We start from the raw sequence: 11,921 nt of genomic DNA, 5'->3' as shown, positions 1-11,921 counted from the left end.
ATTACCTGTCAAAGGTATATTGCAAATCGATTTATATCGAATCGACGTATCGATTCGATATATCGATGCAAGTTATATCTATAAAACGCAGTTGTTTATCCATAGAAAATTTTTAAGATTAGCTAGGCGCAGTTTATTTAATTGTAATAAATATCGTATTAAGTTTAATTTATTAATAAATCGATTAATTTATTGGAAAAACATGCCGGGTCCTGTTGAACACCGAGCTGTCACACCACTGATACAATTGATTAGAGATATAGGCCGCGGTGTAAGTAATGATATTTACTACAATTATGTAATCTTTGTATTTTAATATTTTTATTTGCCAAGGTTTGTTATTTAATTTTATTAATTTTACAAAAGGTTTTTGAACAAAATAAATCCTTTATTGAAACAAATAATTAGTTACTTTAAAATTAGTTGTTGTGTTAAGAGGTTATATATTTTCAAAAAATGTTGGTTTTAATTTGGAGAAATTAAATAACAAATTGTTTTAAAGAAATATATTTTACTTCTTTATTGGCCAATTAGTTTTTTCTTGTTTTCAATATATTCGCATGTTTTCTTGATGCAAAAGCAGTTTTACAGCAATTTTACTTTACATTTGCACAAGTTTAGATTTTTGCAATAAACATATGTTATATATTACAAGTTAAAATAAATTAATTTATCTTAGATGGGATAGCTTGACAATATATTTCTGAGATTGTTTATGTTTGTCACAGAGAAAAGTCGTGCTAGCAAGTAGATTTGCTGACGAACAAGCAGCACGCACTCAACCTCCGCCACATATACCAGGAGGTCCATATCATAAGACTTCTGAGATTTATTATTACACTCGAGATGGGAGACGAGAAGTTGAACCACCACTATTGATTAGTGGATCAAAACAAATTGGCACGGAGTAAGTATAATTTACCAAATTAAATTTATCTAAAAGAATCAAAATTAATGGTACATAATCGCATAAATATTCAGCAGAATTATTTTGAAAGAACAATTCAAAAGAGATAGAAGAGAAATATTTTTCTACTCATACATTTTTTTAAATACTTTTTTTAGGGATGAATTTCCTGCTAAAGAGAAATATCTTTCTCCAGGGACTGCTTACAAATGGGATTAATTTCATAAAATTAACTTTAGAGATTTGTTCTACAGGACATTATAATGCAAATTACATTGATGTAATATAATGATAGATTTGTTCTGATATAATTATTGTACATAGAAAATAAAGTTACTTATTGTAGAATTTGTTCACTATATTCATCTAAAAATAATTATAAATAAAATTAGACATCAGAAAAAAACAAACTGAAATAAAGATATACATACATATACATATATTTTTTATAGTATTTTGCACAAAATACGTTGGTTAGATTTAACACTTGTTAATAGCCGAGGATTGTAATACGTCACAAACTAAAATGTTTTAGAAGTCAAAAAATTTAAGTAATTTAAAATTTTTAATCACAATGCATAAATTAATAACAAACAGAGGAATGTTCTCGTATACATATAGATATGCTGCGAAAAACAGACATGTTTATGTGTATATATATCAATACAATATCTTTTTCGTAGGTAAATATAATACATTATTACATACATATACAGAGTGAAATAATTTTCACAAAATACATGCAGGACCTAATAAAATAATATTGACATCTATATAAATTTGTACAGCCTCGCAGAATTAATGATTACACTGCAATATCTAACACGGTATGTTAAATTCTTGGATTCTAATCAGATAACAACAGCGCAAAACGCTAGCCAACTAATTACAGGGGTTACAAGGAGAAACATGAGGGGAAAAAGAGAGATAAATTCTCTCCGACAACAGTTTAATAGGGAATCTGATTTTGATAATATTGTATCATGTCGTAAGTTTTCGTACGGAAATTGAGGTAGCTGTTACGTATTACATTAATCATGAAGATCGCCGCGTCTCGATCAGTAGCAGTCGGTACAAATCGACTGCGTAGAAGCTTGATAGTTTGTCCACGGAAGCAAGGTAATCCTGTGTCGAGCATAAGGGAGACGAGAGAGATGATGGCTTCCTGGTAGGGTCTAGAAGATGAACAACATTAAGCAGGATATATTTACATACATTTCTTGCTACAACTAAACGCGCTTACCTGACCGCGAGAAAAGCTTGCACGCACAACTCCATGAACCAACGGAATGGCGCAGCTTCCATTTTACCACCCATCACAAGGACCATCTCATCGGTGAGCTTGATGTCGGGTTCGAAGCCCAGATTACCGCCAGGTGAGCTCTCGAACATGAAGCCAAAGTCGATGTGTATGATGTGACCTTGAGTGTCTATCATAATATTACCATTATGACGATCCTTTATCTGCAGGAGATACGTAATCACGCTGTACGCCGCCATCGACTTGACAAAGTTCCGACGAACATTTTGGAATTCTTTGGTCGTCTCGTCTCCGTGTTGCGTGATAAAGTATTGATACATATCGCTGTCTGTCGTACGCCCAAGCTGGTCCCTCGATGTTGCATTTGGCACGCATTCAATCACACCGCACTGATAACAGAGGAGCATAATTATAAATAAAAGATTTATTAAAAAATACACTGATCACAATAAAAAATTAATTTCTATTTTACCCCGGGAGCTGTGGCCACCACTCTATAGGGAAATAAGAAGAGATTCAATCCGACCTTCTGGAATATGTTCTTAAAGATGCTAATTACTTGCAGAGCCAGCATATCTTGCCTGACATCGTCGCCAACCTTGAAAATAGCGGCTTGCCACGTCTGATCTTCTGATTCTTTCTTGCTCTCGACTTTCCCGTTAGTCGAGACTGCTAGAGCGATGTTCTCGAGCTCATTGATGCCGTATCTCTGTACTTTGAAGCGCGCTAAGAACGGCGCCTTAGCAGCACTGTAATTGTAAGAAAATTATGTAACACTTTGTAATAAAATCATCTAAGTCGTTGTCTCGCGATTATCTTTCTAAATCTTACCTCTGCATAGGAGTACCACTTTGATAATCAATATCGATGACCATCGCTTCGGGATTCGATGGTAGATAGCAACCGGGTTGTACTTTCACTCTCGCTAAGGCTTCTAGACATGCGGCTTTGCGTTCCGGTCCCTTAGGATACGGCCGGATTTCGCCCGAGATATTGGTAATCTTATCGAAAAAGTCAAACTCCCTCTCGTAAAATTGTTTCGCCGGACCAGACAATGCGTTCAGGATATTCTTCGACAACAAATCTAATATGTCGTACAGCACAGGATCCCTTACTTGCTTCTCCTCGTCCATGTATACATTAGTGTACATATTCCATATCAGCTGATGCGCCACTACCTAAAACGCGTTATAACAAAACGATTACATGCAAATTTCTTAGTCGCGATTCAACTTAATTTTAATTGCCAATCTTATTACCTGCGATCGTTTAGCGATCTTTTTGATAAATTCAATCACGTAACCCATTGCGTCGTGACGGACGGCTTGCACTAGTTGAGGTATATAGAAAAGCACAGCATCAGCAGGATAACTATCCAACACATGCACCGCGTATTGCGCCGAGATAGGATGATGCGGAAATTGTCGCGAGAAGTATGCCAGTGCTTGAATTGGAGACACTCTTGCCCAGGTTAACATATAAACTAACTGAAATAATAAAATTAGATCATATCATAAATGCAAATAAATAGAAGAATAATATCCTATGTATAAATATACAAATATATAACATTATATATATATATATATATATATATATATATATATATATATATTTAATTTATAATATTAATACTAATAATAATATAAAATATTAATTTTTAATAATATAATATATTATATTATTATAAGAGTAATATAATATATTAATATACTACAAATTATATATAAAAAATAGTGATCCATTAAAAATAAAAATTATTACATAGTATAATATATTGAAGATATCTTACTTCAGGTACATCGTTGAGCAGTGTGTCTGTCGTGACAAGATACTGCAATGCATCTGATAGATGCATAACCAATACAGGTTTAAGGCGCACCAAGCCGCAGATCTCCTTGATAATGACTTCATGATTTTTCAATCGCACTGGTAGGAATGTTGCCAAGACGGGACTGATCTCCCACGCAAGCCGCGTATATTCGCGCCAACGGTCGTTCATTCCCTTGGCTCGCCAGTCCGCGATACTCCCTTCTCCTTGCAGTGCGAGTTCCGGTCTTCCGCCAGGATTACGCCAAACCTATGATATTTTGATGTTTATTTTCACATGAAACAGCGATAAATCACAATATATCTTGAAAGATTTGTCGAGCATTCTTACTAGTAACATCTCGATTTCAACCGCTAACAGTTCGAGAATTAAGTTTCTCTTCTTGATATAATCTTTCACGAGAACATTGGCATTGATAACTCGCTTGCTGCGATTGCTGCGTTTGCCTAACGTATTGCTACTGGTCGACATCGGCATGGTGTTCATCCACACATTGCTGGACGATTTCGAAAAGTCATTTGGCGTAGGAGCAAGCGTGGCGGCTAATGAACCGATCGTCTCGCTCGGAACAATTACCGCGGTTGTACAGGTTTGAGAAGTTACGATTTCAAACTCGTTATCAGCTCCCGTCATCATCAAGTACTTCTTATCGCTATGCATCACCTATAGAAAACGAATAAAGCAGAGGACAAATTTCAATATTGAAGAAATAAAAGATTGTACAAATTTTCACAAATCAGATCAATCCGCTTTAATCTGCGTTTTAATTTATAGACGTTTGCTGCAAATTCTTACCTGCCAAAAACGCATTAAAGTAACTATGTCCTCGCTAAGCTGGTCAATCTCTTGAGTCGGTAATTGGCGTTCCCGACAGAAATAATCCAGGCAATTGGAATAGACACGTTCACGCAAGACATTTTTGCTCAAAGTTCTGCGAGAATAAATCCATTATTCTTTATCTTATTAATTATGTATTGATATACACAGTATACACGTTATTCATTCCATTATGCTTACCTCGGTAAAACGTCGCCCTGCAACAGCACTAAACCGCACGAGAGGAGCTTGAAGCGCACGCCGACCGCGGCGACGTGTCGATTGATACCAGGTTCCTCGCCGGATGCACCAACAGTCATGGGTAACGAACGATGCAACAATAAGGCGATCATGTCGACCGTTTCCTGACAGCAATACTTGGCCGTTTCGACGAGCTCTACTATGAAGGTCACCCAGATATCGTGCGGTTTCACATGCGGCGGATTGGGTCCGAGCTGGCAACCCTCATAAACTGCGAGCGGACTGACCTCTTCTTCGTTTGGTGCGAAGAGACCCATCCTCTTGTCGACAGTGTACTGCCACGCGAGTAGCATCTCTTGCAAGAAACGCAATTTTAGATCCGGCCGTACAGTCAAAATCCATTGCCAGCACTCGACCGCTGTCGTCATAGCTGCGGTCGTGAACAGTTCTATCTGTGAGCACGCGACAATGTGCAGCAATCTTCTATGTATCCCTAAAAGTGCGAATAATGAAAGTAAAGTTCAACAGAATGTACTGTTTAAAATTATAAAGTTGATTGCTGTCTAAATTTACCGGGCATGGATATTAAGAGAGCAGTGGCACGCCAGAGAGCCCCGCGATGAGCGGTATCGTCGCGATCCTGAGAAGCGCGACGAACGGCTTCGATCAATCTATCGATGACTTTATCTCTGCACTCTTCTAGAGTCACCTCTGCAGTTGACGACTCGGTGCGCGCTAGAGCGAGCATACCCGCTACTTCACCGGCATGCCAGGATCTCGTAGACATCATCGATAGCAACCATGAACTCGCGCCTTTCGGAGCACGTGGCCTTTTATCCAATGAATTCGTCTGCAAAAATATAACTTTATTAGTATAAAATTAATAGCGAGTTATCATTTACATAATGCGCATATAATACAATTAAACATCAGTACATACGTTTGCCGGGACTACGGTGGGAATTGCGGTATCCACGAATTCGAGGACAGAGTCGATAGCCAGAGATAAACCAGAATGATGTCGCATAATAGAAGACGGTATCTGATTGATGTACTCTTGTAGATGTGATCTGGTAGCTTGCGGCGCCCATTTCATAGCCTCCTGCACTATGCCTTTACATCTTGCAGTAAAATCTTTCACAATTATCTGCAATAATTCATGTATTATTCAAATCTGCTTTATTTTAACAAGTAGTATAACATGTATATTACATAAGACATCATACCTCTCTTGCTTCAATAGTATTCATAAGCTCAATACTATACGGTGTGCCAGGTATTCTCAAACTAGGAGTTTCTTCATTTGGATCAAGTTGTAACGAGTATGATAAAATCTGCAATAATATATTCGTGTAATAAAAAGAAGCTTAATGAAACATATAGATAGAATACACAACGCGCGATAAGAGTACCTGTAATATGTCCAACATACTCCAGAGAACTTTGCAATTCCACAACAGATGCGGAAAAGCATCCACTAATGCGCTGAGATACTTGTCCGCAACTCTCCTAATTTGTTTGTGCACATGATTGAAACGTACTAACAGAAACTGCGCGTGATTTTCGAGTTCCTTCTCGCGTTGCTCGTCCTTCGGTTTACGCTGCATCACATCTTTAAATTTCGCGAAGACAGAATCCGCCACACAACATATACATTGCCACATACCGCTCTTATCCTTTTGCAAATCAGTATCACACAGATACTCCATTATCGGTTGCAAACTGGGTTCAGGACTGTTTGCCACCCGCAAGGTCTCTGACCAATAAACGGATAACAAGTATGTGCACTGTGCAAACTGCAGCTTAGTGACATACGCTGATATGTCATTTGTACTAAAAGAAAATCACAAGAAATTTTGTAGTAGATTTTAAATAATAAGATATATAATTAAATTCTAAAATATAAGAAATATATATCTAAACTAAAATTATACATATATACACATATATATATAATATAAAGACTTTAATTTCTTTAAATAATAAAATGCATCTCATTTTCTTATAATTGAAACAAGGAAATGTTATGTATTCGCAGCATTTCTCTTTACAATATGATATAATTGAAAAGATTGATCAAAGATCGAAAATAAGAAAGATAAATCATACCGGGTGCTTATTTTCAATACTTGACTCCGCAACTCCTGCAGTTCGTTCAATGAGACACTGTCATTGCGTACAGCCGACGTATATTGTAATTCTCGCATTTCGAGACGGGCGCTAGTCTGAGAAATAAGATAGGGCGACTTGACCGCAATCTCTTTGACACCCTCGTACCATTCAGGTGGCCACAATCTCGACGGATAATCCGCTGCGAAGCCCATTATAACGCAATACAACCAAAAATCTTTGAAGAGTTTCAGAAGACGTTTCTGCGGATGTCTGATCGGCGGTAGACGTCGCATCAATATCGCGATCACGGGTATGAGTACTCCTAAATTTCCGGCGCTGCTAGCTGCTTTCTGCATCACATGTTTTTTTATTACATTTAAAATATTATTTTCTTCATATATCTTATTAAGAATAAAGCAATCTTACCGTCGCAATGATACTATTCGGCATCTTGTCGCTGGCACGTTTACCTTCCAGTCCCAACTGCACGAAAAGTTCAAGAAGATGCAGCAGTAAGTCGTCCAACTCAGACTCGCCTTGCAGGTTCGCCGCTATATTCGCCAGAGCGTTCGTAACCGCCTTGGAAACGTGACAATACTGCTTACGATCATCATTCGCCGCATAAGTTGCCGTACTTGATCCCAACGACATGGAGAACATTTGCATTATCCCTTCGTAAATCTGCGTATTAAACAAGTATTCTCAATAATGATCATACAAAATTTTTTGCTCGAAGTGATTCTAAAAACTAATTAAAGTTGTCACTGACCTTTGGCTCGCATTTAGCGATGATCATGCAACCCAGTTGATCCACTATAAGGAAATCAAGATCGCTGGGAGTGCGGCAGAAGAGTTGTTGGAAAAATGGAAATATGGTGCGCATCGTCTTCGGGGTATCCTTTAACGCCACTGCCACATGGCCCAACATAATCACAATGTTCTTCGAGACTACTTCGTTCTTCAATTTCTCGTCGTTTTCACTAAAAAAAATACATGGAGTGGATATTGCAATTTTATTTACATATACTCGTAGAAAAAAATATAGATAATGTCGAGTAGCCGTACCCATCGCTTATGTCTGCAGTATACAATCTATTTGAGACGCTGGCTACGAGCGCCGGCACGCAATCCGGATTCACGGAGTGCGCAGCTTCCAGGGCGATGCAGAGATTCCCGATTGCCGCATCACGAAGTTTCTCGAATGCCGTATGTACCGATGACGTCGTCGTCTGCTTTGTGTCAGTTATTTCCTTCCCTTGAACTGCCCAAAAATATAACGTGAATTTGTGCTATATTTATTACAAATAATTTTATACTACATTGACAAAAATAAAATATGCAATATGAGATGAGAAACCAAACACAAGGAGACTCCTTGGTCGATCATCCAAAAGATGATACGAGAGTTTGACTTCAACGTCCGGAAGCTTAGTAAAGTAGAAAAAAAAGACATAATGTTAGGAAGAAAAAAGGATTTAGATATGCAATAAGAGATACAATTTACCTAGCACTTTAAATTGATGCTCCTTCATGGAATATTCGCTATGTTGTCGATATAACTTCAGAAGAATCGGCGATGGCGCAATGAGAAAGTCTCGTAGATAGTATATCGACGTGCTGGCTATATTGGGAAACTTTTGCGCCAATTTTCCCAGTCCTTCCAGACAAACCATTAACAACGGCATGTGTGCTAACACAAGTTTGGGTCCATGATTAGAATTAATCTTTTCCACGAGTCGTCCGCACAAACTATCCGCGCCTAAAAATCAAAATATATTGTATATTATATACAAATTACAGTATAAATATATAAATAAAATTTTCTCAGCATCGCATATCACAAAGTTATCGATATTAATTATTTATACATGATGCATTAAAAAAAACATATTGTAAAAAGGAACAATCGACGGATTATCGTGCTATTAAGCGGAGATGTATGTATTTGTTAGTAATTACACTAAAATAGCGGACATGTTAATGAGGAAGTAACACACACGGGTAAATCAATATACCCTTGCCGATCAGCATTGAACTGATATCTGCGAACAGCGCGGACAAATCATATTCGCCGGATACTGGAAAAATAACGTGAAAGAATCTTAAGAAACCTTTTATATCGAATTATGTGTTACATGATCGATACAGACATTGACTTCTCCTCGCACTGTCCAAGCGCTTACAGTTACGTAGCACAATCATGACTCTTCCAATGTATATATTATTATTCTCTTATGAGTGCGCAATCTGTCTAGTCTTAGTGAGAAAATGTTTTCGCGCGATCTCTATTTTGTTATCGACAAACGTGAAGTATACCTGTCTCGTCGCCGATCGCCCAGACCAACAGATCCACGCAAGCGGAGTTGGCCATCACGTTGACCTTGAAGCGATTCACGGTACGGAAATTCGTGTCAATGTCCTCGCGTTCGCTCGCATCATGCTGTCGTGATTGCAGCTCCGTTTGGCCCGAGAGAAATAAACCCTTAACGAATTCCTGTACATCCCTCGTGAACGGGGCCGGTAAATCCCGCTGATTCTGCAGGAGCTCCCGCAACAGAGCCACCATCACTAGATTCATCGTCTCGCTGAATGTGCGATATGGGAAAATTTGCACTTGGCCAGAACTGTAAACCTAAAACGATATTATAATTACAATTTTTTATAATTACATTCACAAAAATAATAGTTAATGTAACTAACTCACTTGTTGTGCCTCTTCATCTAAAAACGTCAGGATCTCTTTCGTGAGTAATTTTTTAGCTAGAGCCAACACACTCTGCAAATGCACTACAGTGAATTGCATTCCGGCTCTTCTCTCAGGACTCTCGTTGCATCGCATCTGCGGGAACTGATTGAAGCTCGATCCGTAACGACTGAAGAAATATGTTGTCGGGTCGTACGGCACCGACAAGAAGGACTGCAACGACGGTCTCTTACCGCATTGATAATCGTGACCGTCGTAGCCCGGCAACGCTATGTTGTCGATACACGAATTAAAGTTACCACTCAGAGATCGCGGGATAATCGGTCTAAAGTTTGAGAAGCTATACTGTTTCTTGTCGGACATCAAGCGACTCTCGGAACTGCTTGCCGGCGAGGGTGTCTCCCGACGTGGAAAGATGCGACAGAGCAACGGTGGATCCGTGCACGCAAAGCGACCCATCGATCGTGCGAGACCAATCAACACTGGCACCAGACATTTGCATAATGATACTGAAATGTAATAAAAAAGAAACATTACTTTTTAATTGAAGTTTCTGAATTCTTATCAAATAATAGATATATATATATAAATAACATATGGTTTAAGACAAAAATTCAATGTTAGTGACATTATAATGAAAGTAGACTTACAATTATGACTTTTATTATTTCCTTTATTAGTTTGTTAATTTAAACTACTCATTTTTTAATATTTCAGAAAGAATTGTCGTTTGTATCTTATTTAGAATAATTGCAACTTGTCAGAAACAATTATACTAGGTTCTAATACATCTGTTGATACCCACTCTTTGCTTGCAAGCCCCGATTACTATTTTGATCCTTGTATCCTCGTATCAGATTGGTAAGAACCGCAAGGATCTCAACCTGCGTCGAAATGATTTCTTCTCGTACTGGTTCACATCTTGCTGCCACATCACTCAATAATGTGTTCAAACAAAAACTGAAACGTTCCGCGACCGGAACTCTCTCGGCGAGCGAACATTTTATCTCATCTCGCCATACTGCTTTTGGAAGACCACGCAATAGTCTGAGAAGATATGGTAAAATTCGATCCCGGTGTTGCAATCCAGATTCCAAAAAATAAATCCCCAGTGCAATAGTTGCATCCTGACCCCTCTGATCCAAGCGGAACACACCTTGACCAGAATCTTGCGGACATAGCTTGTACAATTTAGCTACCTGCAATTCGACATAAGAATAAATTAACTTTACAAAAATATATTATATTCTTTATAAAAAATGTACCAATTAGACCATCGTTGCAGTTGTATTATGATACTTGACTTTTGAGAAAAAAAAACAATGAGCCAAACTCTTCTTTTGGATAAAATCTTATAAACTACATTATTGCGTATTAAAATATTTAATCCGTATAATCTATAATTTTACAAATTATAATTATTATAATTTTCTTTTATTGTGTAATATTTTGAAAATAATTGCATGTCCATTAATTATATATATATATAGTCTTATAATTTTCTTTATTTATACATAATAATCTTTTGAATATTTATATCTTATATTTTTATTATAAAAACATGTTATTAATATGTTTTTTAAGATGTCTTTCAAATGATTATATAAGTTGCACAACTACAACATTTTTTAACGCGTAAGACAACGATTAATTATCATACGTCACAAATAACTATAATAATCCTACAAGTGTGTATTTTGGATTATGTCATAACACGATATGTCAAGATATCAGCTGACATTTCCTGCGGCTAACCCTGATATGTCAAATCAACTGAAACGTAAAATGATAGCTATTCGTGAAATCATCGAAAAATTAACGTTTAATCAAAGAATTTTCTCTGTAAAAACTTTGCTCACCTTTTCCCATGATGTAGGTTTGATAGCGGCTAAACATCTCGCCAATTGTTGCACGGCGTTCGAGAAAAATAACTTCTCGTCCGCCATCATTTTGCAGCCGACCGATCATTAGCACTGACTACGTATCAGCTGAATAGAATTCAGGTTGCATCCCACTCCACAAGAATTGTCGTCAACGTCATCTGCTAGATTACGCTCACGAATCATGAGAGGAAATACAAAAACTAAAT

The 11,921-nt window shown here is 37.4% G+C and overlaps 2 protein-coding genes across 3 annotated transcripts; one reads left to right on the top strand and one right to left on the bottom strand.

The window, feature by feature from the left end:
- Positions 1 to 55: 55 nt before the first annotated feature.
- LOC114938146 (NADH dehydrogenase [ubiquinone] 1 alpha subcomplex subunit 7) lies at positions 56 to 1,255 on the top strand. Its single transcript, XM_029311921.2, has 3 exons — positions 56 to 271; positions 729 to 907; positions 1,066 to 1,255. Exons 1-3 carry the CDS (start codon positions 203 to 205, stop codon positions 1,124 to 1,126), a joined length of 309 nt encoding a protein of 102 aa, XP_029167754.1. The 5' UTR covers positions 56 to 202; the 3' UTR covers positions 1,127 to 1,255.
- Positions 1,256 to 1,453: 198 nt separating this feature from the next.
- Pi4KIIIalpha (phosphatidylinositol 4-kinase III alpha) lies at positions 1,454 to 11,908 on the bottom strand. 2 transcript variants are annotated; one of them, XM_029311920.2, is made up of 23 exons: positions 11,692 to 11,908; positions 10,638 to 11,031; positions 9,833 to 10,341; positions 9,445 to 9,760; positions 9,144 to 9,206; positions 8,633 to 8,887; positions 8,194 to 8,389; positions 7,898 to 8,108; positions 7,555 to 7,809; positions 7,126 to 7,478; positions 6,429 to 6,849; positions 6,243 to 6,350; positions 5,957 to 6,163; positions 5,590 to 5,866; positions 5,017 to 5,509; positions 4,795 to 4,930; positions 4,330 to 4,662; positions 3,961 to 4,248; positions 3,428 to 3,655; positions 3,000 to 3,346; positions 2,641 to 2,917; positions 2,151 to 2,557; positions 1,454 to 2,082 (listed from the first exon to the last, which is right to left on the bottom strand). In XM_029311920.2, exons 1-23 carry the CDS (start codon positions 11,779 to 11,781, stop codon positions 1,857 to 1,859), a joined length of 6,390 nt encoding a protein of 2,129 aa, XP_029167753.1. In that variant the 5' UTR covers positions 11,782 to 11,908; the 3' UTR covers positions 1,454 to 1,856. The 2 variants fall into 2 exon arrangements, with proteins under 2 accessions (XP_029167753.1, XP_029167752.1); XM_029311919.2 differs by lacking the exon at positions 9,144 to 9,206 and having other exon boundaries at positions 11,692 to 11,907.
- Between the last annotated feature and the right edge of the window lie 13 nt (positions 11,909 to 11,921).

The sequence above is a fragment of the Nylanderia fulva genome, unplaced genomic scaffold (genome assembly GCF_048542155.1).
Source record: "Nylanderia fulva isolate GAGA-0341 unplaced genomic scaffold, ASM4854215v1 Scaffold17, whole genome shotgun sequence".
Classification (NCBI taxonomy): Eukaryota; Metazoa; Arthropoda; class Insecta; order Hymenoptera; family Formicidae; genus Nylanderia; species Nylanderia fulva.
Note: the sequence above shows the minus strand (reverse complement) of the source record. Positions and strands in the feature narration are given on the sequence as shown.

Coding starts and splice junctions, on each gene's coding strand:
- LOC114938146 (XM_029311921.2), top strand. CDS start 203: ATGCCGGGTCCTGTTGAACACCGAGCTGTCACACCACTGATACAATTG. Junction 272..728: donor TTAGAGATATAGGCCGCGGT/GTAAGTAATGAT, acceptor TGTTTGTCACAG/AGAAAAGTCGTGCTAGCAAG. Junction 908..1,065: donor TCAAAACAAATTGGCACGGA/GTAAGTATAATT, acceptor TACTTTTTTTAG/GGATGAATTTCCTGCTAAAG.
- Pi4KIIIalpha (XM_029311920.2), bottom strand. CDS start 11,781: ATGATGGCGGACGAGAAGTTATTTTTCTCGAACGCCGTGCAACAATTG. Junction 6,351..6,428: donor GTATGTTGGACATATTACAG/GTACTCTTATCG, acceptor ATATTATTGCAG/ATTTTATCATACTCGTTACA. Junction 4,931..5,016: donor CAGGGCGACGTTTTACCGAG/GTAAGCATAATG, acceptor TTATTCTCGCAG/AACTTTGAGCAAAAATGTCT.